This window comes from Melanostigma gelatinosum (assembly GCF_949748355.1).
Source record: "Melanostigma gelatinosum genome assembly, chromosome: 4".
Taxonomy (NCBI): domain Eukaryota; kingdom Metazoa; phylum Chordata; class Actinopteri; order Perciformes; family Zoarcidae; genus Melanostigma; species Melanostigma gelatinosum.
In genome coordinates, this window is record NC_136637.1 from 31,375,670 (window position 1) to 31,399,196 (window position 23,527).

Sequence of the window (23,527 nt, forward strand, 5' to 3'; positions counted from 1 at the left end):
CTAATCCTTGAACCTTCGTCCCTGCAAACTCTTATAATAGTTCTCCTGTTCAGTCTGGTTACGAATCTCTCGATCCAACAGAACTAGCGCTGTCTTGCGTCTCATGGCCATCTCCCTGCGCTGAGCGTCTGCTGCCGTCTCCATCTGTGGGTGAGCTGAGGTCGGATCGTGGCCGACTGTGGTGCACGGCGAGGCGGATCGGTGGGGCCGAAAACTGCTGCCGTGGGCGGCAGAGTCTCCTCGGTTCAGGCTGTTGAGGTCATATGTGTCTCGAGGGTCGGCCCCATTGGACGCCCCCCCCCACTCCCACAGGTTACCGTTACCTGCGAGGGGCGGGGCTTGAAGAAGGGGTTGGGCTTGAACGACAGGATGGTGGGGGGCGTGGGCATCCACAGTAATGATACCCGAGCCCTCCCGCTGCTGCTCAGAGGGGGGGCGGTAGTGCGGAGAGTCTGTGGTGGAGGAGGTGCCAGAACAGGTGGAGGTGGTCTCAGAGGATTTCTCCACCGAGGAGGAGGGGAGGAGGCCCTGCTGCTTCGACATGGCAATGACCTGCATGAGTCGGGGCTGGTTTGAGGAGCCACGGCCTGAACCCTCCCCGCTGGCCTTCTCTCTGATGGCAAGCCACTTAGCCCGGGTCAGGGCGCTCTTTGGGGACACCGGTGGGGGTCCAGCTTCAGGAATCTGCGGCGGTCTGGGAGTCGCCACAGCTTTGGCACCCCCTGGAGGCGGAGTGGGGTTACGACTAGAGGCTGCCCTCCCAGAATGCACTGCGGTCTGGTATATGGGGACCTGAGACCCCCCGTCATCTGTCCCCACAGAGCCCACCTCGGATCCATCCTCGCTGAGCTCGTGCTCCGTCTCGTCCCGGATGCTCAGACCTCTCATCTCCATCGACTTCTGCTTCCACTCCGTTACCAGCTGCTGCGAGCGCATCGGATCCATGGGAACCTGCACGGCCTTCAGACGCCGCTGCACCGGCTGGACCGGCTGCACCGGCTGCACCGGCTGCACCTTTTCCTCTGGTCCCGAGTTAGCCCCCAGCACCCCATTAACATTCATGCTAGCCCTCGGCAGCGTGTTACTGAAGGTCAGCATGGTCTCCTTTCCCATTGGACTGCGAGGAGCCAGCAGCTCCACGTCCACGCTGGCCCTCTTCAAGCTACCCATGGAGGACTTCTCCCTCTGCAGGGGCCCCAGGCCCTCCAGCCGGTCCATGGGGGCCGGAGCTGTCGCTATCTCGTCGTTGCTCTCCGAGGCAGAGGCGGGGCCCTTGTTGTAGACTGACTCGTGTCCTCGCTCAGTCAGCGCTCGCAGAGGGTCCTCCTTCGGCCGCGGGGGAGGTGGGGTCAGAGTGATGTCATCAGAGGACTTGAAGTTGGCCACAGCGTGAAATGCCTGAAGAAGAAAATCATCTTTAAATGTTGACTGAAAATCTTTTAATGATCACTATTATCATTATCATTTATAGGGCCCGAGCACCGACTTTGGGCCACGAGGTCCCTATTGAAACTGTAGGAATTATTATTATTATTATTATTCTCTCGAATGAAACGCCTTTTTGGGGGCTTTATCATGTCCCCAACATCCCCATATTTGGCAAACATATCAGGACTGCGGGAAAATTCGATATTTTCTGTAATTACTGTCATGTAATGTAATATTTTATAGGGCCCATGGTCGAGCATGACAAAATTGCTCGCCAGCGCCCCCTAGAAGTTAGAAAGGCAAGCCCCGACAGCCTGTTTGTCCAAATGACTTAAAATGTTACGGACATGAGCAACTGAATGAGTTCTACAAAAAATACTCTTCGGACACTAAGCTCCGCCTCCCAAAATCTTCCGGCATTTTGAATTCTGTAAAAAAAAAGAAGAAGAAATTCACGTCTCCTAGTCCCTGGCTCTGATTGGTACGAAATTTGATGTGAATCATTATTGGATTTATATCATCAAAACGTATGAAAAACTTGTTGATATGTTGATATCTTATTGCATTAAGAATATATGGACCAATGAATTTCATAGGGGCGTTGCCTTCTGCAGCAATATATATAACTTCAAAACCATGTAGCCTATCCTCACGACATCTGTCGCATAGGTTCACATTGTGTCCTGTAACATACCCTCAAATTTTCATTCCATACAACCACTAGGGGGCGATGCAGTAATACTCCCATTTCTTTGCAATTTTAGGCATTTTTCATCGTTTTCAGGGATTGTACTTTAACGAACTCCTCCCACAGAATTTATACGATCAACTTCAAATTTGGTCAAGATGATCTCAAGACATTGATGATGAAAAGTTACGAAAATGGTCTGCTGACATTGAACGACCTTCGTTTTATGAGGTGCCCATGTCACGCACATTTTGTGCCGTTCGCCATGAGAGAGGAAGTTGTTGTAACTCCAAGGTACTTTATTCAATCTGCCCCAAACCTGTTATGCATGCTGCTGGTCCAGGCCTGAGCACATTTCCATGCCAACATTTTCACAAAGTCATAGCGACACCTACTGGCAAAAGGAAATTACAAGTCTTATACTTTGATGTACTCTGACTACGAAGTTACCCATATCAGGCTTAAATTTGGTAAGCTAAGCCGTAAGACAATGATGATGCTTCATCAGGAATATTGTGAGTTGTCATTAAATACTGTTGCCGTGGCAATGGGTCATCCGCCATGAAAAATCAAGCTTATTTTTCTGTGGCTTAGGATGCTCAACAAACCTTGGAACTTTGCACAGGTGCACAGGTGTCATAGTGATATTTCATGTGGCTTTTTGGCTTGACAAAATAAAAAAAACGCAGCCCCAGCGCTACATTTGACCTACATGTATGAAATTTGGTAGGCACATGTATTCCGTGGCAACTTAAAAAAAAAGTCTCTTGGGACCATGCTCTAAATTTAACGGGAGGTTAGTCATTTTGGTTTTTGTGTGAATTTTCCCATGATTTCTAGTCTTTAACTATATACTTTAACGAACTCCTCCTAGAGGCTTTGTCAGATCCTTTTCAAATTTGGTCAGTACAATCTAAAGACCTTTGCAATTAAAAGTTACTCAAAGCTTTACGTTTGATGGAATGGCGTAGCGGCGATTTTACGTGATTCGCCGTAAACAACAAGCTGATGTAACTCCACTGGACTTGCTCAAATATGTCCCAAACTTGCCATACTTGATAACAGTCATGGCCTGAGGATGTATACAAGCCAATTTTCACTCAAAGTCATAGCGCCACCTCCTGACAACAGGAAGACAGCGTTATGAGACAAACTGAATCCGATTTACATGACATTTACATGATGTGGTCTATACTTGATGTAGAGCAACATAATGCATAATGTAGAGCAACATAATGCATAATGCATGCGTGTTCTCTAGCGCCACACAGTGGATACAGGAACTAGTGGACTATTTGCACTACATAATTTCCAGCGTCACACAGTCCAAGCTTTATAAATACGTCTAACTTGTGGGCACGCTGTCTGATGGTCGCAGATATTTATGGCCGCTTCTGCCGGTGTCCCGCCAGTACCCCCAAGACGCGGGAAGGTGCGAGGGCCCGTACATCGCTGCTTGCAGCTTTAATTGTTATTGTTATCATTATCGTTATCATTGTCATTATCATTAACGTTATTATCATTGTCGTTATCGTTATTGGTATCGTTATTATCATTATCGTTATCTGTATCGTTATCATTATCGTTATCCTTATCGGTATCATTATCGTTATCATTATTATCATTATCATTATCATTATCGTTATCATTATTATCATTATCGGTATCGTTATTATCCTTATCGGTATCATTATTATCATTATCGTTATCATTATTATCATTATCATTATCGTTATTATCATTAACGTTATCAGTATCGTTATCCTTATCGGTATCATTATTATCATTATCGTAATCATTATTATCTTTATCGTTATCGGTATCGTTATCCTTATCCTTAACGGTATCATTATTATCATTATCATTATCATTATCGTTATCATTATTATCATTATCGTTATCGTTATTATCATTATCGGTATCGGTATCATTATCGTTATCCTTATCCTTATCCTTATCGGTATCATTATTATCATTATCATTATCATTATCATTATCGTTATCATTATTATCCTTATCCTTATCCTTATCATTATTATCATTATCATTATCATTATTATCATTATCGTTATCATTATTATCGTTATCGTCGTTCTCGTTATCGTTATCATTATCATGATTGTTATTATCATTATCGTTATTGTTATTATCATGATTGTTATCGTTATCATTATCGTCATTATCATTATCGTTATCATTATTATCATCGTTATCGTTATTATCATTATCGTTATCTTTATCGTTATCATTATTATCATGATCATTATCGTTATCGTTATTATCATGATCATTATCGTTATCGTTATTGTCATTATCGTTATTATCATTATCGTTATTATCATTATCGTTATCCTTATCGGTATCATTATTATCATTATCGTTATCGTCATTATCGTTATTATCGTTATCATTATCGTTATTGTTATTATCATTATCGTTATCTTTATCGTTATTATCATGATCATGATCATGATCATTATCGTTATTATCGTTATTATCGTTATCATTATCGTTATTGTTATTATCATTATCGTTATCTTTATCGTTATTATCATGATCATGATCATGATCATGATCATTATCGTTATTATCGTTATCATTATCATTATTATCATTATCGTTATCGTTATTATCATCGTTATCGTTATTATCATTATCGTTATCGTTATTATCGTTTTCGTTATCATGATCGTTAACGTTAGCGTTATCGTTATCATTAGCGTTATTATCATTATCGTTGTTATCATTATCGTTATTATCATTATTGTTACATTATCATTATCGTTATTATTGTCATTATCGTTATTATCGTTATGATTATTGTTATTGTTATTGTTATTGTTATTATCATTATCGTTATCGTTATGATTATTGTTATTATCATTATCATTATCATTATCGTTATCGTTATTGTTGTCATTATTAGTATTCAGTATCTGAAACATGATGAAGAGTTCACACTTTTAGTTTTATCCTGAAGCAGTCATCATGGCAACAGAAACACACAGCTGGACTGTTTCCTCCTCGAGTGTTTAAAGGTGACGTCTCACCTGGTCTCACCTGGTCTCACCTGGTTAGTGTTTAAACATGTTTCTTTTCATGACGTCTCACCAGGTAAGCGGCAACGAAGGCTCCGATGAGGAAGCCCACATAGACGTCTATGGGATGACTGCGATGCTGAGTGATCTGAGTCAGACCCGTCAGCGCCGCCGCTATGGAGAACGCAAACACTAAGACAGGCTTCAGCAGCTTGGTGCTGTCAGAGATGGTCGAGTTAAAATACATCTGAAACACAAGAATCATAAATGTATATATAAATATATATACATTAGTGCTGGGCAACGATTACATTTTTTAATCGTGATTAATTGCATGATTTTCTGTAATGCGCAAAATTCAATTATGAATTCAAAAGTAGTGTATTGTGCACTTTTAGTGCAATAACATTATGTGTAAACACTTTAACCACATCAGGTTGTTGTTAGCAGCAGTATTCTCTTCACACAGCAGCAGTTATAACACAGTTATAATGATTCTGATCATAGATATTCAGCCGGTGTTCACAACTTTATTTTCATGTGTGTAAGAGATTAAATATACTTCTTGAAAACTGCAAACCTATCTACGTCATATTTTTATGTTTGTTAAATTCTCAGTTGTGATACTAAATTATGCTTATTATACATATTACAAACAAAGTGGCACACACACAAACACAGCTGTTCACCGCTCGCTGCCCGGTTCTTGTGTTAACAATGTCCGCTTAATAATAATTTAAAAACTGCGTTAATGCGCGATAAAATAATTGCCGGCGTTAATTAATTAACTTGCCCAGCCCTAAGATATATAGATGTAGCTTCTTTGTGTTCATCTCTTCGCATCATTTCAAATAAAGTTGTGCTGGTTTGAACAAAGATGAGTCATACTCACAGAAACGTAAACAGCAGCAAAGGCAGAGAGAGTTGCATGCTGGGAAGGGAACGTTTTCCTGTGAAAACAACAGCGGAACGTTGAATCAACATCACGTTAATCACTGAACGCGACCTGAACAGGTAACTCACCTGGCGACCATGATGGCGTGCTGGTCGTGACCCGAGCAGATGTCTTTAGTGATGTAAGCGTTTCTGTCACAGGACACGCCCACATGAGTGTAGTTTGGTTTACAGACGGTGAGGAAGAACGGAGCGTGGTAACCTGTCGACAGCTGGATGATGTCAGTGACCAGAGCCGTCGCACACAGACCAAACACATGCACACCTGCAGAGAGACATACAGGTGTGAGGACTGCAGGTGTAGCTGAAGGTGTATTCGTGGTTGTAGTCAGCGTCGTACCTACGAAGCGCACCGTCCTCCTCAGGAAGGAGTTGAAGTTGCAGCCTCCTGCGTTGATGCTTCCTTCAGGTCGACGGAGCTTCAGTCTGGACTGTAGACAGTAGATCAGACCTTCAACCAGCATGATCTGATGAACAAAACAAACACACCCTCAGTACCTTCAACCAGCACGATCTGATGCACAAAACAAACACACCCTGAGCTCTGGCTTCAGGTCCAGGACACATTCTGAGACCTGAGACCCACCAAAACACAACAGGACCATAAAATACCTGATGAGACCAGATACCATGTGGATCAGGTCCTAGGTCAGGTTTTGGTTTCAGTCTTATCTTCACACTGGAAGTGTGTGTGTGTGTGTGTGTTACCGAGGCAGCCGGTCCGGCAAAGGCGAGGCTGAGCAGCATCAGCAGAGGGATCAGCTCGTCTCCACCGTCCATGTACGGCATGCTGAGGTCTCTGTCGTGGCAGCGGAACCCAACCTGAGCCGGCTGTACCACATCGGTGAGCTCCAGGAAGTACAGGGACACCATAGAAGAAGCCACGATGGGTAGCTGCAACCACATCAAACCTTTACCCTTGCCCACATCCATCGTTTCCTTAAACCCCGCCCCCCAGAGCGCCTACATCCATTGTTTCCTTTAACCCCGCCCCCAGAAAGCCCACATCCATCGTTTCCTTAAACCCCGCCCCCCAGAACGTCCACATCCAACGTTTCTTTTAACTCTGCCCCCCAGAACGTCCACATCCAACGATTCCTTTAACCCCGCCCCCAGCACGTCCACATCCATCGTTTCCTTTAACCCCGCCCCCCAGAACGTCCACATCCAACGTTTCTTTTAACCCCGCACCCAGCACGTCCACATCAGTTTCTTTTAACCCTGCCCCCAGCACGTCCACATCCAATGTTTCTTTTAACCCCGCCCCCAGCACGTCCGCATCCAATGTTTCTTTTAACCCCGCCCCCAGCACGTCCGCATCCAATGTTTCTTTTAACCCCGCCCCCAGCACGTCCACATCCAATGTTTCTTTTAACCCCGCCCCCAGCACGTCCACATCCAAAGTTTCTTTTAACCCTGCCCCCCAGAACGTCCACATCCAACGTTTCCTTTAACCCCGCCCCCAGAACGTCCACATCCAACGATTCCTTTAACCCCGCCCCCAGAACGTCCACATCCAACATTTCCTTTAACCCCGCCCCCAGAACGTCCACATCCAACGTTTCCTTTAACCCCGCCCCCCAGAACATCCACATCCGTTTCTTTTAACCCCGCCCCCAGCACGTCCACATCCAATGTTTCTTTTAACCCCGCCCCCAGCACGTCCACATCCAACGTTTCTTTTAACCCCGCCCCCAGCACGTCCATATCCAACGTTTCTTTTAACCCCGCACCCAGCACGTCCACATCCAACGTTTCTTTTAACCCCGCCCCCAGCACGTCCACATCCATCGTTTCCTTTAACCCCGCCCCCCAGCACGTCCACATCCAACGTTTCCTTTAACCCCGCCCCCCAGAACGTCCACATCCATCGTTTCCTTTAACCCCGCCCCCCAGCACGTCCACATCCATCGTTTCCTTTAACCCCGCCCCCCAGAACGTCCACATCCAAAGTTTCTTTTAACCCCGCCCCATCATCATCGTCATCGTCATCATCATCATCGTTCTCACCTCCACAAAGTAGAAACATGGCAGCAGAGTCAAACTGTCCTTTGGAGGTTTCTTCTTCATCTTCTCAGAGTTCATCATCATCCTGATGGAGCTGCAACACACACACACACACACACACACATATGTGTATGTATATATACATATATACATATATATGTATATATAGGACAAACTAACATTCAGAGACCACAGGGACAATCTGCAGGATCAACTTCTGCAAATGTCTCGTCGGTGTCTCATTGATGTCTTACTGGTGTCTCATTGATGCCTCATTTCTGTCTCACTGGTGTCTCGTTGGCGTCTCATTGATGTCTCATTGGTGTCTCGTTTCTGTCTCATTTCTGTGTTACTGGTGTCTCATTGGTGTCTCACTGGTGTCTCATTGATGTCTCATTTCTGTGTTACTGGTGTCTCATTGGTGTCTCACTGGTGTCTCATTGGTGTCTCACTGGTGTCTTGCTGATGTCTCGTTGATGTCTCACTGGCATCTCATTGATGTCTCATTGATGTCTCACTGGTGTCTCGTTTCTGTCTCATTGATGTCTCATTTCTGTCTTACTGGTGTCTCGTTGGCGTCTCATTGATGTCTCACTGGTGTCTCACTGGTGTCTCGTTGATGTCTCACTGGCGTCTCATTGATGTCTCATTGATGTCTCACAGGTGTCTCGTGTCTGTCTCACTGGTGTCTCATTGGTGTCTCATTGATGTCTCGTTGATGTCTCACTGGCGTCTCATTGATGTCTCATTGATGTCTCACTGGTGTCTCGTTGATGTCTCATTGATGTCTCACTGGTGTCTGTCTCACTGGTGTCTCACTGGTGTCTCATTGGTGTCTCGTTTCTGTCTCAGTGATGTCTCATTTCTGTGTTACTGGTGTCTCACTGGTGTCTCATTGGTGTCTCACTGGCATCTCATTGATGTCTCATTGAGGTCTTACTGGTGTCTCACTGGTGTCTTGCTGATGTCTCGTTGATGTCTCACTGGCATCTCATTGATGTCTCACTGGCGTCTCATTTCTGTCTTACTGGTGTCTCACTGGTGTCTCATTGATGTCTCGTTGATGTCTCACTGGCGTCTCATTGATGTCTCATTGATGTCTCACAGGTGTCTCGTGTCTGTCTCACTGGTGTCTCGTTGGTGTCTCGTTGATGTCTCACTGGCGTCTCATTGATGTCTCATTGATGTCTCACTGGTGTCTTGTTGATGTCTCATTGATGTCTCACTGGTGTCTGTCTCACTGGTGTCTCACTGGTGTCTCATTGTTGTCTCGTTTCTGTCTCATTTCTGTGTTACTGGTGTCTCATTGGTGTCTCACTGGCATCTCATTGATGTCTCACTGGCATCTCATTGATGTCTCATTGATGTCTCACTGGTGTCTCGTGTCTGTCTCACTGGTGTCTCATTGGTGTCTCATTGATGTCTCACTGGCGTCTCGTGTCTGTCTCACTGGCGTCTCGTGTCTGTCTCACTGGTGTCTCGTTGGTGTCTCATTGATGTCTCGTTGATGTCTCACTGGCGTCTCATTGATGTCTCACTGGCATCTCATTGATATCTCATTGATGTCTCACTGGTGTCTCGTGTCTGTCTCACTGGTGTCTCGTTGGTGTCTCATTGATGTCTCGTTGATGTCTGACTGGCGTCTCATTGATGTCTCACTGGCATCTCATTGATGTCTCATTGATGTCTCACTGGTGTCTCGTGTCTGTCTCACTGGTGTCTCATTGGTGTCTCATTGAGGTCTTACTGGTGTCTCATTGGTGTCTCACTGAACATCAAACTCAGCTTCATCTCCTGCTGCCAATTAATATCCAACCAATCAGCGCACAGACAGACAGACAGGTGGACAGACAGACAGACAGGTGGACAGACAGACAGACAGTCCCTGCAGCCTGAAGGACTGCAGTCATGATCCGGCTCGGTGGTAAATCCCGATTTATTGTCTAACGGCTCGGATGCAGTTTCAGTTAATCTGCTGCTCCGCAGAACGAACACACACGCACACGCGTAATACACGCACGCACTCAAACATGTTCACAGACGCACGCGCTCAGTAGAAACAGTAGAAATCGGTCGGTCTCACCTCAGACCATCGATCCGTTTTGATTCGGATCACGTTTCGTCCTCCAGCAGCAGAACCGGACCCGCTAACGAGCCGTGACACCGGACACACCTGCCTGCTGGTCTCGGGTTACAGCGGCTCGGTCCTGGTTCCGATGGCCCCGATGAAGGCTCCGTTCTCCCTGAAATAACGCGGATCTGGAACCGCTTTCTGTTTGCTGGCGGAGATCTGCTGCTGCTGCACGATGTGTGTGCGTGAGGGTGTATATTACGTGTGTCAGTGTATGTGTGTGTGTGAGTGTGTGTATGGCAGGTGATCAGTGCCTCCAGGTTCCGAGCCACAGACATGAGGATTTGTTCTCCTTTAAAGCAGCTCTAATATCTGATTTTAATATTCTTAATATCCACAGAATATATCTTTGATCTTTATGAATGGATGAAGCTGTTCTCGTCCTCTGAGACTCATGAAGTATTTTTACACAAACACACGGAAGATAAAATTTTAAATATGTAAAAATGTCTGTTATTAAAGTGTTTGTTCATGAAGCTCAACTCTCTCTTCACGAATGGACTCAGACCAGGTCTAGGTCTAGAACCAGGTCAGATCCAGTCCTGAGGATCCAGAAGAGAACTCTGGTCCTCTCCGCAATGTTATCTTAATAAACTATGACATCAGTCATCAGAACCAATATGGTGTCTGTAACAGGAACATCTTCATGACGTGAAGAGTTTCACAATAAAGTGTCTCAATGTTTTAAAGTTTAATTCTTAAACGTTTATTTATTTTCTAAAGAAATTCAACTTAAATACTTTGACTCGAAAACATTGATCGTTTTGAATTTTCCAGTTTAAAAGACAATAAATAAACATCAGGAAGAAAACAAGCTTTTATTTTGACAGTTTTATTACAAAGTCAAATACAAAACCAACTTTATTTACAGGTTAATTTGGAGAGGAACGTGATCGGTGATGTGTTCAGGTATTGGTGGTTCAGGTGAGCATTGCAGGAATCCTCCTCCACAGACCTCCACACAGACAGTTCTTGATCCAGCGCTGCTCCCACTGCTTCATGGCATTCGTCTTGTTTGGAGAACGAAGCATCGTCACGCAGCCGCACCTGAACACATCACAGACAACATTTAACATGTTTAACCTTTAAAAGGAACCTGAACACATCACAGACATTTAACATGTTTAACCTTTAAAGGAACCTGAACACATCACAGACATTTAACATGTTTAACTGTTAAAGGAACCTGAACACATCACATACATTTAACATGTTTAACTGTTAAAGGAACCTGAACACATCACACACAACATTTACAGCTCTAGATCTGCAGATCTGCAGCTGTAAATGTTGTGTGTGATGTGTTCAGGTTCCTTTAAAGGTACTCCTGTTTCCTAGAACACCTGAAGCTGAAGAAACAGGTGAATGTGTTATGACATCACTTCCTGTGGACTCACCTGGTGCAGGCCTTGCTCTCCTCAGTGGGACAAACGCCCATATGGACACAACGCAGGTTATCCATCTTCTGAGAGCCGAGACTCCTACACACACACACACACACACACACACACACACACACACACACACACACACACACACACACACACACACACACACACACACACACACACACACACACACACACACACACACACACACACTAGATGTGTTCTGTTTACTTGTACATGTGATATCTCAGTGTATTGAACCAGCAGCCCCTCAGAGAGTCCAGGTGTGTTACCTGGTGAAGACCTCCATCGGGGCGGTAGAACCTGCTCCGGGAAGAGACGAGGCTTTTCCAAACTGCAGCCTGAGCGGGTGTTTACCCTGCAGCTTGACGATGACGCCATCATTAACTGGGAGCCAGTCCATACTGGGAACCAGCAGCTGACTGGGCAGCAGGCAGCACTCATCGATCAGAGTCTCATCAGGATCCTGGGGGGGTCCGTCGTCCCGGGCTGAGAAACAGACAGTCAGTCAGTGAACAAGGTGACATAACATGTTGTAACATAATAACATGTGACCCGTAGAGTCTTTAAATGATCAATAACATAATCAATAACACGATCAGTAGTCTTTAAATGATCGGTTCTGATCAATAACATGTGACCGTAGAGTCTTTAAGTGATCAATAACATGATCACTAACATGATCAGTAGAGTCTTTAAGTGATCAATAACATGATCAGTAACATGATCAGTAGAGTATTTAAGTGATCAATAACATGATCAGTAACATGATCAGTAGAGTATTTAAGTGATCAATAACATGATCAGTAACATGATCAGTAGAGTATTTAAGTGATCAATAACATGATCAGTAACATGATCAGTAGAGTATTTAAGTGATCAATAACATGATCAGTAACATGATCAGTAGAGTATTTAAGTGATCAATAACATGATCAGTAACATGATCAGTAGAGTATTTAAGTGATCCACAACATGATCAGTAGAGTCTTTAAGTGATCAATAACATGATCAGTAGCCTTTAAGTGATCACTAGAGTCTTTAAGTGATCAATAACATGATCAGTAGCCTTTAAGTGATCACTAGAGTCTTTAAGTGATCAATAACATGATCAGTAGCCTTTAAGTGATCACTAGAGTCTTTAAGTGATCAATAACATGATCAGTAGCCTTTAAGTGATCACTAGAGTCTTTCAGTGATCAGTAACATGATCACTAGTCGTTAAGTGATCAATAACATGATCAGTAGCCTTTAAGTGATCACTAGAGTCTTTCAATGATCAATAACAAGTCTTACAGCAGAGCCACAGCTTGGTGAGCAGTCTGAAGATCAGCTGCATGCTGTCCTGGTTGTCTGAGGTCGCTGTAAACGTTGGAAGACATCCTGGTTTCAGAAGACCCCAGATCCTGATCATCACCAACATCTCCCTCAGAAGACCCAGAGAGGATCCGTCTCTCATGAAGCCGAAACCAGGCCGGACCAGGGAGCCCTGTGGGGGTAGAGAACACAGATCAGGTCTGTAGTCTTACTCTTCTTATGAGGACCACACCAGAGAACACAGATCAGGTTTGTTGCCTTTGTCCATTAAGATCAGATATATTTTCTTGGGTTCTAGTGTTCTCTGTGGATTCTTGGGTTCCTGTTTTGTCTGTGGTACCTTGGGTTCTTGTCTTCTCTGGTTTCTTGGGTTCTAGTCTTGTCTGTAGTTTCTAGTCTAGTTTCTTGGGTTCTAGTCTTCTCTGTGGTTTCTTGGGTTCCAGTCTTCTCTGTAGTTTATTGGGTTCCAATTTTGTCTGTGGTATATTGGGTTCTAGTATAGTCTTGTCTGGTTTCTTGGGTTCTAGTCTTGTCTGGTTTCTTGGGTTCTAGTATTGTCTGGTTTCTTGGGTTCTAGTCTTGTCTGGTTTCTTGGGATCTAGTCTTGTCTGGTTTATTGGGTTCTAGTCTTGTCTGGTTTCTTGGGTTCTAGTCTTGTCTGTGGTTTCTTGGGTTCCAGTTTTGTCTGTGGTACCTTGGGTTCTAGTACAGTCTGTAGTTTCTTGGGTTCTAGTATAGTCTGTGGTTTCTTGGGTTCCAGTCTTCTCTGTAGTTTATTGGGTTCCAATTTTGTCTGTGGTTTCTTGGGTTCTAGTCTTGTCTGGTTTCTTGGGTTCTAGTCTTGTCTGGTTTCTTGGGTTCTAGTCTTGTCTGGTTTATTGGGTTCTAGTCTTGTCTGGTTTCTTGGGTTCTAGTCTTGTCTGTGGTTTCTTGGGTTCCAGTTTTGTCTGTGGTACCTTGGGTTCTAGTACAGTCTGTAGTTTCTTGGGTTCTAGTACAGTCTGTGGTTTCTTGGGTTCCAGTATAGTCTGTGGTTTCTTGGGTTCCAGTATAGTCTGTGGTTTCTTGGTTTCTAGTATAGTCTGTGGTTTCTTGGGTTCCAGTATAGTCTGTGGTTTCTTGGGTTCTAGTATAGTCTGTGGTTTCTTGGGTTCCAGTCTTCTCTGTAGTTTATTGGGTTCCAATTTTGTCTGTGGTATATTGGGTTCTAGTATAGTCTTGTCTGGTTTCTTGGGTTCTAGTCTTGTCTGGTTTCTTGGGTTCTAGTCTTGTCTGGTTTCTTGGGATCTAGTCTTGTCTGGTTTATTGGGTTCTAGTCTTGTCTGGTTTCTTGGGTTCTAGTCTTGTCTGTGGTTTCTTGGGTTCCAGTTTTGTCTGTGGTACCTTGGGTTCTAGTACAGTCTGTAGTTTCTTGGGTTCTAGTATAGTCTGTGGTTTCTTGGGTTCCAGTCTTCTCTGTAGTTTATTGGGTTCCAATTTTGTCTGTGGTATATTGGGTTCTAGTATAGTCTTGTCTGGTTTCTTGGGTTCTAGTCTTGTCTGGTTTCTTGGGTTCTAGTCTTGTCTGGTTTCTTGGGTTCTAGTCTTGTCTGGTTTCTTGGGTTCTAGTCTTGTCTGGTTTATTGGGTTCTAGTCTTGTCTGGTTTCTTGGGTTCTAGTCTTGTCTGTGGTTTCTTGGGTTCCAGTTTTGTCTGTGGTACCTTGGGTTCTAGTACAGTCTGTAGTTTCTTGGGTTCTAGTATAGTCTGTGGTTTCTTGGGTTCCAGTATAGTCTGTGGTTTCTTGGGTTCCAGTATAGTCTGTGGTTTCTTGGTTTCTAGTATAGTCTGTGGTTTCTTGGGTTCCAGTATAGTCTGTGGTTTCTTGGGTTCTAGTATAGTCTGTGGTTTCTTGGGTTCTATTCCTCTCTGTGGTTTATTTGGTTCTATTCCTCTCTGTGGTTTATTTGGTTCTATTCCTCTCTGTGGTTCTAGTCCTCTGTGGTTTCTTGTCCTGTCGGTGGTGTCTTGGGTTCTAGTCCTCTCTGTGGTTTCTTGGGTTCTAGTCCTCTGTGGTTTCTTGGGTTCTAGTCCTCTGTGGTTTCTTGAGTTCTAGTCCTCGCTGTGGTTTCTTGGGTTCTAGTCCTCGCTGTGGTTTCTTGGGTTCTAGTCCTCTGTAGTTTATTGGGTTCTAGTCCTCTCTGTGGTGTGTTGGGTTCTGTTCCTCTCTGTGGTTTATGTGGTTCTATTCCTCTCTGTGGTTTCTGTGGTTCTAGTCCTCTCTGTGGTTTATTTGGTTCTAGTCCTCGCTGTGATTTATTTGGTTCTATTCCTCACTGTGGTTTATTTGGTTATATTCATCTCTGTGGTTCTAGTCCTCTGTGGTTTCTTGTCCTGTCTGTGGTGTCTTGGGTTCTAGTCCTCTCTGTGGTTTCTTGGGTTCTAGTCCTCTGTGGTTTATTTGGTTCTATTCCTCGCTGTGATTTATTTGGTTCTATTCCTCACTGTGGTTTATTTGGTTATATTCCTCTCTGTGGTTCTAGTCCTCTGTGGTTTCTTGTCCTGTCTGTGGTGTCTTGGGTTCTAGTCCTCTGTGGTTTCTTGGGTTCTAGTCCGCTGTGGTTTCTTGGGTTCTAGTCCTCTGTGGTTTCTTGGGTTCTAGTCCTCTCTGTGGTTTCTTGGGTTCTAGTCCTCTCTGTGGTTTCTTGGGTTCTAGTCCTCTGTAGTTTCTTGGGTTCTAGTCCTCTCTGTGGTTTATTTGGCTCTATTACTCTCTGTGGTTTATTTGGTTATATTCCTCTCTGTGGTTCTAGTCCTCTGTGGTTTATGTGGTTCTATTCCTCTCTGTGGTTTCTTGGGTTCTAGTCCTCGCTGTAGTTTCTTGGGTTCTAGTCCTCTCTGTGGTGTCTTGGGTTCTGTTCCTCTCTGTGGTTTATTTGGTTCTATTCCTCTCTGTGGTTTCTGTGGTTCTAGTCCTCTCTGTGGTTTATTTGGTTCTATTCCTCGCTGTGATTTATTTGGTTCTATTCCTCACTGTGGTTTATTTGGTTATATTCCTCTCTGTGGTTCTAGTCCTCTGTGGTTTCTTGTCCTGTCTGTGGTGACTTGGGTTCTAGTCCTCTCTGTGGTTTCTTGGGTTCTAGTCCGCTGTGGTTTCTTGGGTTCTAGTCCTCTGTGATTTCTTGGGTTCTGTTCCTCTCTGTGGTTTATTTGGTTCTATTCCTCTCTGTGGTTTCTGTGGTTCTAGTCCTCTGTGGTTTATTTGGTTCTATTCCTCGCTGTGATTTATTTGGTTCTATTCCTCACTGTGGTTTATTTGGTTATATTCCTCTCTGTGGTTCTAGTCCTCTGTGGTTTCTTGTCCTGTCTGTGGTGTCTTGGGTTCTAGTCCTCTCTGTGGTTTCTTGGGTTCTAGTCCGCTGTGGTTTCTTGGGTTCTAGTCCGCTGTGGTTTCTTGGGTTCTAGTCCTCTCTGTGGTTTCTTGGGTTCTAGTCCTCTCTGTGGTTTCTTGGGTTCTAGTCCTCTCTGTGGTTTCTTGGGTTCTAGTCCTCTGTAGTTTCTTGGGTTCTAGTCCTCTGTGGTTTCTTGGGTTCTAGTCCTCTCTGTGGTTTATTTGGTTCTATTACTCTCTGTGGTTTATTTGGTTATATTCCTCTCTGTGGTTCTAGTCCTCTGTGGTTTATGTGGTTCTATTCCTCTCTGTGGTTTCTTGGTATGTTTTTGGTTCTACATGGTTCCCTTTTCCAGTTCTATGCTCTATGGATAACTCTTTGTCTCTTCCTGGTCATTTTGTTTTTACTTTGTATTGTGGAGGGAAAATCCTCCTCATAACTTCATAACTCACCTGAAGTTCCTGATGAAGGAATATTACTTGTCGTTAGCAGTGTTCCCGTTAGCTCACCTGGTTGGGCAGGTTAGCCAGCAGGTAGAGGACAAAGTCTCCCACCCATTGGATGAGCTGCTGCAGGGACTGAAGGGGGGGGCCGTCCAACACAAACTCCTCCGTCTTCAGATTGATCATCACCTTATCAATATCTGAGGAGACAGTGATCAATCAGTGGTCATCCTCAGCTGTCCCTCGATATCTCACCTGTCCCTCAGGTATCCCACCTGTCCCTCAGCTATCTCACCTGTCCCTCAGCTATCTCACCTGTCCCTCAGGTATCCCACCTGTCCTTCAGCTATCTCACCTGTCCCTCAGCTATCTCACCTGTCCCTCGATATCTCACCTGTCCCTCAGGTGTCCCACCTGTCCCTCATGTGTCTCACCTGTCCCTCAGGTGTCCCACCTGTCCCTCAGCTGTCCCACCTGTCCCTCAGCTATCTCACCTGTCCCTCAGCTATCTCACCTGTCCCTCAGCTATCTCACCTGTCCCTCAGCTATCTCACCTGTCCCTCAGCTATCTCACCTGTCCCTCAGCTATCTCACCTGTCCCTCAGCTATCTCACCTGTCCCTCATGTATCTCACCTGTCCCTCAGCTGTCTCACCTGTCCCTCAGGTGTCCCACCTGTCCTTCAGCTATCTCACCTGTCCCTCAGGTATCTCACCTGTCCCTCAGGTATCCCACCTGTCCCTCAGGTATCCCACCTGTCCCTCAGGTATCCCACCTGTCCCTCAGGTATCCCACCTGTCCTTCAGGTATCCCACCTGTCCTTCAGGTATCCCACCTGTCCCTCAAGTAGCTCCCCCGTCCTTCACCTATCTCACCTGTGTCGATGTTCTTGGCACAGATCTCTGTCAGTCGGTCACCTGGACTCTTGTCAGGTGTGTTGAGGACGTGCGGCCTCAGCAGAGACTTTAAAGTGGAGCTGATGGCGATCAGCAGAAGTTTGGCGTGGAAGTCGCAGGCTCGAGCTGCTGTAGCCGTGGAGAGTTTACAGAGAGACGCCTTCACTGCCACGATACGTGTGGCCAGAACCTGAGACACACATCATACAGCTACACTGAGGCATCATGGGAAGTGGAGTTTACTGCTGAATCTCAGTTTAAGCCCGTAAGCAGTTGAATTTGCAGAACCAGAAATAGTTCCTTTGACATGTGACGGGTCTTTAAATAAGAAATGATGAAGTGAATGGAAAACCAGTTTGATGTATTTAAATAGAACAGCAGTCACTGCTCCAGTCTGACCTGCTGCAGCGCCTGGTTCTGCCTCATGTACTCCTCGTGCAGCTTCTCCACCAGGTTGTGGACCATGGTGGGCTGCACATGCAGCAGGACGTCCCACCAGTCGTAGCCCGTCACCATGCAGTACTCCAACAGGAACAGCAGGTGGCGCAGCGTCGTGTTCATCTCCAGCACCTGACCCATAGAGGGAGACACTCGCAGCATGTGGAGCTGAGGAGGAAACAACAGGGAAGTAAACTCTAGAATCAGACACTGATATCTGACTCACCCTGAAGGATTATTGTTCATCAAAGTCTGCATATTATAAAGAACACAATCACACTATTGTTATTCACCCTTTATTTAAGCATGGACACTTGGAATTACCGTATTTAAGATTCAAAGGATGTTCTCTACTAAAAGATGCGAGTCTCATGAAAGTTATGTCGGGTCATCGCTGCATATTTTAGAGCAGTTTAATATGGTTAAGCACGATTTATTTTGGGCAGAATAATGAAATAATAATAATGAAACAGGTTTCTGACCACCAGTACTCAGGTGTGTGAGCTCACCTTCCCGTGGTTGTCCACTCCGGCCAGTGCCAGTGAAGTCCAGGAGAACTGCAGGGCCTTGAAGTGGAGCGCCGGGCCTCCGGTTCTCTGGCGTTTGATGGCAGACTCGTCTCCGGGTCTCTGACCAGAGGAGGAACCGTAGAAAACCCCCATTGTGTGGAGGGACAGACGGTGGAGGATCTGAATACTGCCGTCATGGAAGGCCAGAGCCAGACCTGCCAACACAGGAGAGAACCGATCCTCAGACCAGGACCCGGTACCAACACACCGACACAGCTGACAGACGGGCGGAGCGCTCACCGAGTCCCGGGCAGAACTTGGTATCTGATGCCACCTTCAGGTCCGTGTTGGAGATGGAGATGGGGAGTTTGGGCAGAGCGACGGCCGACACTCGCTCCAGGTCGCTGGTGGTCGTCAGGATCCTCCACTTCAAGATGGTCGGCTGCTTCTCTCCGACTGGACACAGGAGGGAGGTAAGAGGTCAAACATCCAGCACTGACCCAGTTCAACCAGTGTGGTCTCTTACCAACTGGTGAGCGGTGCTGGAAGATGTTGTTGACAGGAAGTCCCTCCTTCCTCAGAGACCAACACTCCACGATGCTGCCGTTCTGATTGGACGCACACAGCAGAACCTGCAACACACACAGATGTTCTGTCAGGTTCTTTAGTTCTGTGTGACCAACTCCTCTCTGGTCTGTTCTTGATGTTCTACTGGTTACCTGTTCCGAGAACTCTGTGGTTCTACTGGTTCCCCAGGTTCTCCCTGTTACCTGTTCAGAGTTATCTCTGGTTCTCCCTGTTATAAGTTCAGAGTTCTCTCTGGTTATCCTTGTTACTTGTTCAGAGTTCTCTCTGGTTCTCCTTGTTACTTGTTCAGAGTTCTCTCTGGTTCTCCTTGTTACTTGTTCAGAGTTCTCTCTGGTTCTCCTTGTTCAGAGTTCTCTCTGGTTCTCCCTGTTATAAGTTCAGAGTTATCTCTGGTTCTCCCTGTTACTTGTTCAGAGTTCTCTCTGGTTCTCCCTGTTATAAGTTCAGAGTTATCTCTGGTTCTCCCTGTTACTTGTTCAGAGTTCTCTCTGGTTCTCCTTGTTACTTGTTCAGAGTTCTCTCTGGTTCTCCTTGTTACTTGTTCAGAGTTCTCTCTGGTTCTCCTTGTTACCTGTTCAGAGTTATCTCTGGTTCTCCTTGTTCAGAGTTCTCTCTGGTTCTCCCTGTTATAAGTTCAGAGTTATCTCTGGTTCTCCCTGTTACTTGTTCAGAGTTCTCTCTGGTTCTCCCTGTTATAAGTTCAGAGTTATCTCTGGTTCTCCCTGTTACTTGTTCAGAGTTCTCTCTGGTTCTCCCTGTTATAAGTTCAGAGTTCTCTCTGGTTCTCCTTGTTACCTGTTCAGAGGTCTCTCTGTTCTCCCTGTTGTAAGTTCAGGGTTCTCTCTGGTTCTCCTTGTTACCTGTTCAGAGTTCTCTCTGGTGAGGAACTTGAGGTGGGTGACAGACGGGTATTTTTCCCTCCTCAGAGGGTCGGTGGTGCAGCGCAGGAACAGAGATGGTAACAGTTCTGTGTCAATGCGACACTTCTCGCTGACGACGCTCACCACCACCTGAACACAGAGAACATGTTTACTGTCACTGGAACCAATGATGGTCAGAGAACACTATGACAACGAGGTTCTGACCTTGTAGAACTGGACGGGAGACGAGCTGCTGCCATCGGTCGCCGCCACCACGATGTTCCCACCTCCGGTGAAGGCGATGTCGGCTAACGCCACCCGTCCTCTCAGCCGGCAGAGACTCTCGCTGGCCGTCAGCAGAGCGCCGCCCGGCTTCAACAACGACACGGTGACCAAACCGCTCACGGTCACCGCCAACCAGCCCTCCATCGGCTTACCACCAAACAGGGTCAGAGACGGAGAGAACTTCACCCGAGAAAACTTCTCACCGAAGTTTGTAGAACCTGACTGAACCCACAAGAAACACATGATTTATATACTTATTAACTGTCTGATATATACGAGAGTTTGGAGCGTCTGCCTGTCTGCGTGTCTGTCTGTGTTACCATCTCAACGTGCAGAGCCAGCTTCACTCCGTTGTGCAGCCAGCTCAGAGCCACGATTGGATCTCCGTCCAGAGAGCTGGAGAGGACGCTCTCCCAGCTGTTTACCAGGTGATCCGACATCGACCAACACTTAATCTGTCCGTCACCGTCTGCAGACAGCAGTCTTGAACCTCAACACACAAACAGATCAATAAACACACAAACAGATCAATAAACAGATCAATAAACACACAAACAGATCACTAAACAGACTGTGAGGTAAATCTTACCTGATTGATCCCACTCCAGACATGAAATGACCTCAGTGTGCCCAGAGCTGATGGAGTAAACGTCCCAGGGGTGCTCAGTGTCTATGATGTGGATCATGTGACTGACATCTGGAACACACACACACAATATGGTTTGTAAAACAGTGAAAACAGAAAGAAAACAGAACCTCACAGATTCTTACAGGATCAGTTTCTGTTACCGAAGTAGAAAAATATATTTTATTGTATTAATCCTGTCAGCTGACTTGGTTTAGTCGTTCCAGGCGTGTCATAGGAGCATCTGTGCTGCAGGCGTGTCGTAGGCATGTCTGTGCTGCAGGTGTGTCTGTGCTGCAGGCGTGTCGTAGGCATGTCTGTGCTGCAGGCGTGTCTGTGCTGCAGGCGTGTCGTAGGCATGTCTGTGCTGCAGGCGCTCACCTTTGTCGTCGTCCTCACTCTTCAGGTCGGTGGTGAAGGCCACCAGGTTCCTACAGGACCAGGAACAGACCAGAGGGATGGACGGACAGTGAGTGCTCTTTGGTCGTTTCTCCCACTCACACAGGTACGCCAACTCCATGTTTCCACCACAGAAGAAGAAGATGGAGGTCTCACCTGAAGACACACAGGTGACTCACAGCTGGTCACATTTAAAAACAACAGGTAAGAAGAAACAGGTGACTTCTTTACATTAAACATACTAAAATAATTTACGAAATAAAACGACCTTTATCTGTATATTAACAATGAAGAGTTCAGGTTTCATTCAAGTTCATTAACATAAAATACATAAATTTGGCCACATTTTAAAACCTTGCTGGGAGTTAAACCTTCACAACAATAAGATCGTTGGAGATGAGCTACACAATGCATTCTGGGTAGATTTGTGTCCGACTTGCTCTGAAGTCATGAACTCGTGGTAACGATGACCTCACAAGAGTTTTTAGAGCCAGGTGACCCAATGCATGATGGGAAACGCCAGATCAAAGAGCTGATTGGACAACAAACACGTTTTTATAAAATCATATTTTTATGTATAATATTTAACACTTGATTGTTGGCTATTAATAACAATAATGATAATAATATATTAATAATAATGATAATATATTAATAATAATAATAATGATGATAATAATATATTAATAATGACGATATTATATAAATAATAATGATAATAATGATGATAATAATAATAATATATTAATAATGATGATATATTAATTAATAATAATGATAATAATAATATAATAATAATATAATAATGATAATAATAATATAATGATAATATAATAATGAGAATAACAATAATATATTAATAATAATGATAATATATTAATTAATAATAATGATAATAATAATATAATAATGATATAATAATGAGAATAACAATAATATATTAATAATAATTATATTAATAATAATGATAATTTGATGACTTTAGGAGACATGAGACTTCCTTTCCTCTGAAGCATCACGTGAAGCCACGTCTGTTTCTGATGACAGAGGATCAGCTGATCACAGCTGCATCAGCTGTCAGTCATCTTTAACAGCTGGAGAGACTTTAGATACGTTTGTGTCTGTTCACATGATCACTGTACTTAATAACAGTAACTAATAACACTAATAACTAATAAAGACACACAGTGATCACCACTGTAGAGTGTTTCTCTCTGTAGTCTGTTAACAAACTGTGTCCTGTGTTCTGTTTATAAGCTCAGGATCCATTTCTTTAGTCTTTATTAGTTATTAGTGTTATTAGTTACTGTTATTAAGTACAGTGATCATGTGAACAGACACTAACTTATCTAAAGTCTCTCCAGCTGTTAAAGATGACTGACAGCTGATCCAGCTGTGATCATCTGATCCTCCGTCATCAGAAACTGACGTTGACGCTTCAGAGGAAAGGACGTCTCGTGTCCCCTAAAACATATTTCCTCGTTCCTCTCTCCTCGCATGGCTTCCTCCATGCATCCCTGGTGGGAGGGACTAGGACGCAAGGAAAGGACCCAAGTGAGGGAAACGGGGATGCAATTAAGAGACTTGGGATGTACCCCGGGTCTCGCGCTGTGTTTAGGTAGTTAGCAGTTAGCGGCTAACGTTAGCTGCTAATATTAGCTTACCTCACTTTTTGGCTCCAGCTCCAAATAAAACGAACTTCTCTGAGAAACCGATCTTCTAAAAATAAGACGATGAAATAAGAGAAGAATATTAACGATAATATTAAATATGATATTGATGTAGAGGGTCGCTACCAAACAAACTATGGCTCATTCACTTAAACATAGTGGACCCCTCCACTCACCGGCTGTCTCTACAGAAGCCTGTCTGTAAATATCTCCGTTAGAATAAACGGTGTTTTTCTAAGATGGCGGCGGGAGGGCAGTCTCCTCTACAGGAGAAGCGTGGACCTGTAACCCTGGGCAGAGTCTTTCAGGCTTCTCCTATACATAGACTATGTGTCTGATATATAGACTATGTAGGTCTGATATATAGACTGTGGGTCTGATATATAGACTGTGTAGGTCTGATATATAGACTATGTCGGTCTGATATATAGACTGTGGGTCTGATATATAGACTGTGTAGGTCTGATATATAG

At 44.7% G+C, this 23,527-nt stretch overlaps 2 protein-coding genes across 3 annotated transcripts; both read right to left on the bottom strand.

Moving 5' to 3' along the window:
- Nucleotides 1–10,237, bottom strand: plppr3b (phospholipid phosphatase related 3b; the record flags this gene model as incomplete). The annotated part of the gene is made up of 8 exons (XM_079266851.1): nucleotides 10,199–10,237; nucleotides 8,119–8,209; nucleotides 6,817–7,002; nucleotides 6,449–6,575; nucleotides 6,178–6,373; nucleotides 6,047–6,104; nucleotides 5,228–5,401; nucleotides 1–1,398 (listed from the first exon to the last, which is right to left on the bottom strand). Exons 2-8 carry the CDS (start codon nucleotides 8,197–8,199, stop codon nucleotides 1–3), a joined length of 2,220 nt encoding a protein of 739 aa, XP_079122977.1. The 5' UTR covers nucleotides 8,200–8,209; nucleotides 10,199–10,237.
- An 839-nt stretch (nucleotides 10,238–11,076) lies between these two features.
- Nucleotides 11,077–23,185, bottom strand: med16 (mediator complex subunit 16). Of its 2 annotated transcripts, none has more exons than XM_079267347.1 (16): nucleotides 23,049–23,185; nucleotides 21,367–21,540; nucleotides 20,950–21,057; nucleotides 20,681–20,850; nucleotides 20,301–20,582; nucleotides 20,076–20,225; nucleotides 19,154–19,259; nucleotides 18,928–19,083; nucleotides 18,628–18,842; nucleotides 18,080–18,286; nucleotides 17,660–17,870; nucleotides 16,852–16,985; nucleotides 12,952–13,144; nucleotides 11,928–12,144; nucleotides 11,644–11,727; nucleotides 11,077–11,293 (listed from the first exon to the last, which is right to left on the bottom strand). In XM_079267347.1, exons 2-16 carry the CDS (start codon nucleotides 21,503–21,505, stop codon nucleotides 11,167–11,169), a joined length of 2,499 nt encoding a protein of 832 aa, XP_079123473.1. In that variant the 5' UTR covers nucleotides 21,506–21,540; nucleotides 23,049–23,185; the 3' UTR covers nucleotides 11,077–11,166. The 2 variants fall into 2 exon arrangements, with proteins under 2 accessions (XP_079123473.1, XP_079123474.1); XM_079267348.1 differs by having other exon boundaries at nucleotides 21,367–21,565.
- Between the last annotated feature and the right edge of the window lie 342 nt (nucleotides 23,186–23,527).

Coding starts and splice junctions, on each gene's coding strand:
- med16 (XM_079267347.1), bottom strand. CDS start 21,505: ATGGAGTTGGCGTACCTGTGTGAGTGGGAGAAACGACCAAAGAGCACT. Junction 21,058..21,366: donor GAGTGAGGACGACGACAAAG/GTGAGCGCCTGC, acceptor TGTGTGTTCCAG/ATGTCAGTCACATGATCCAC. Junction 20,851..20,949: donor TCTGGAGTGGGATCAATCAG/GTAAGATTTACC, acceptor TTGTGTGTTGAG/GTTCAAGACTGCTGTCTGCA.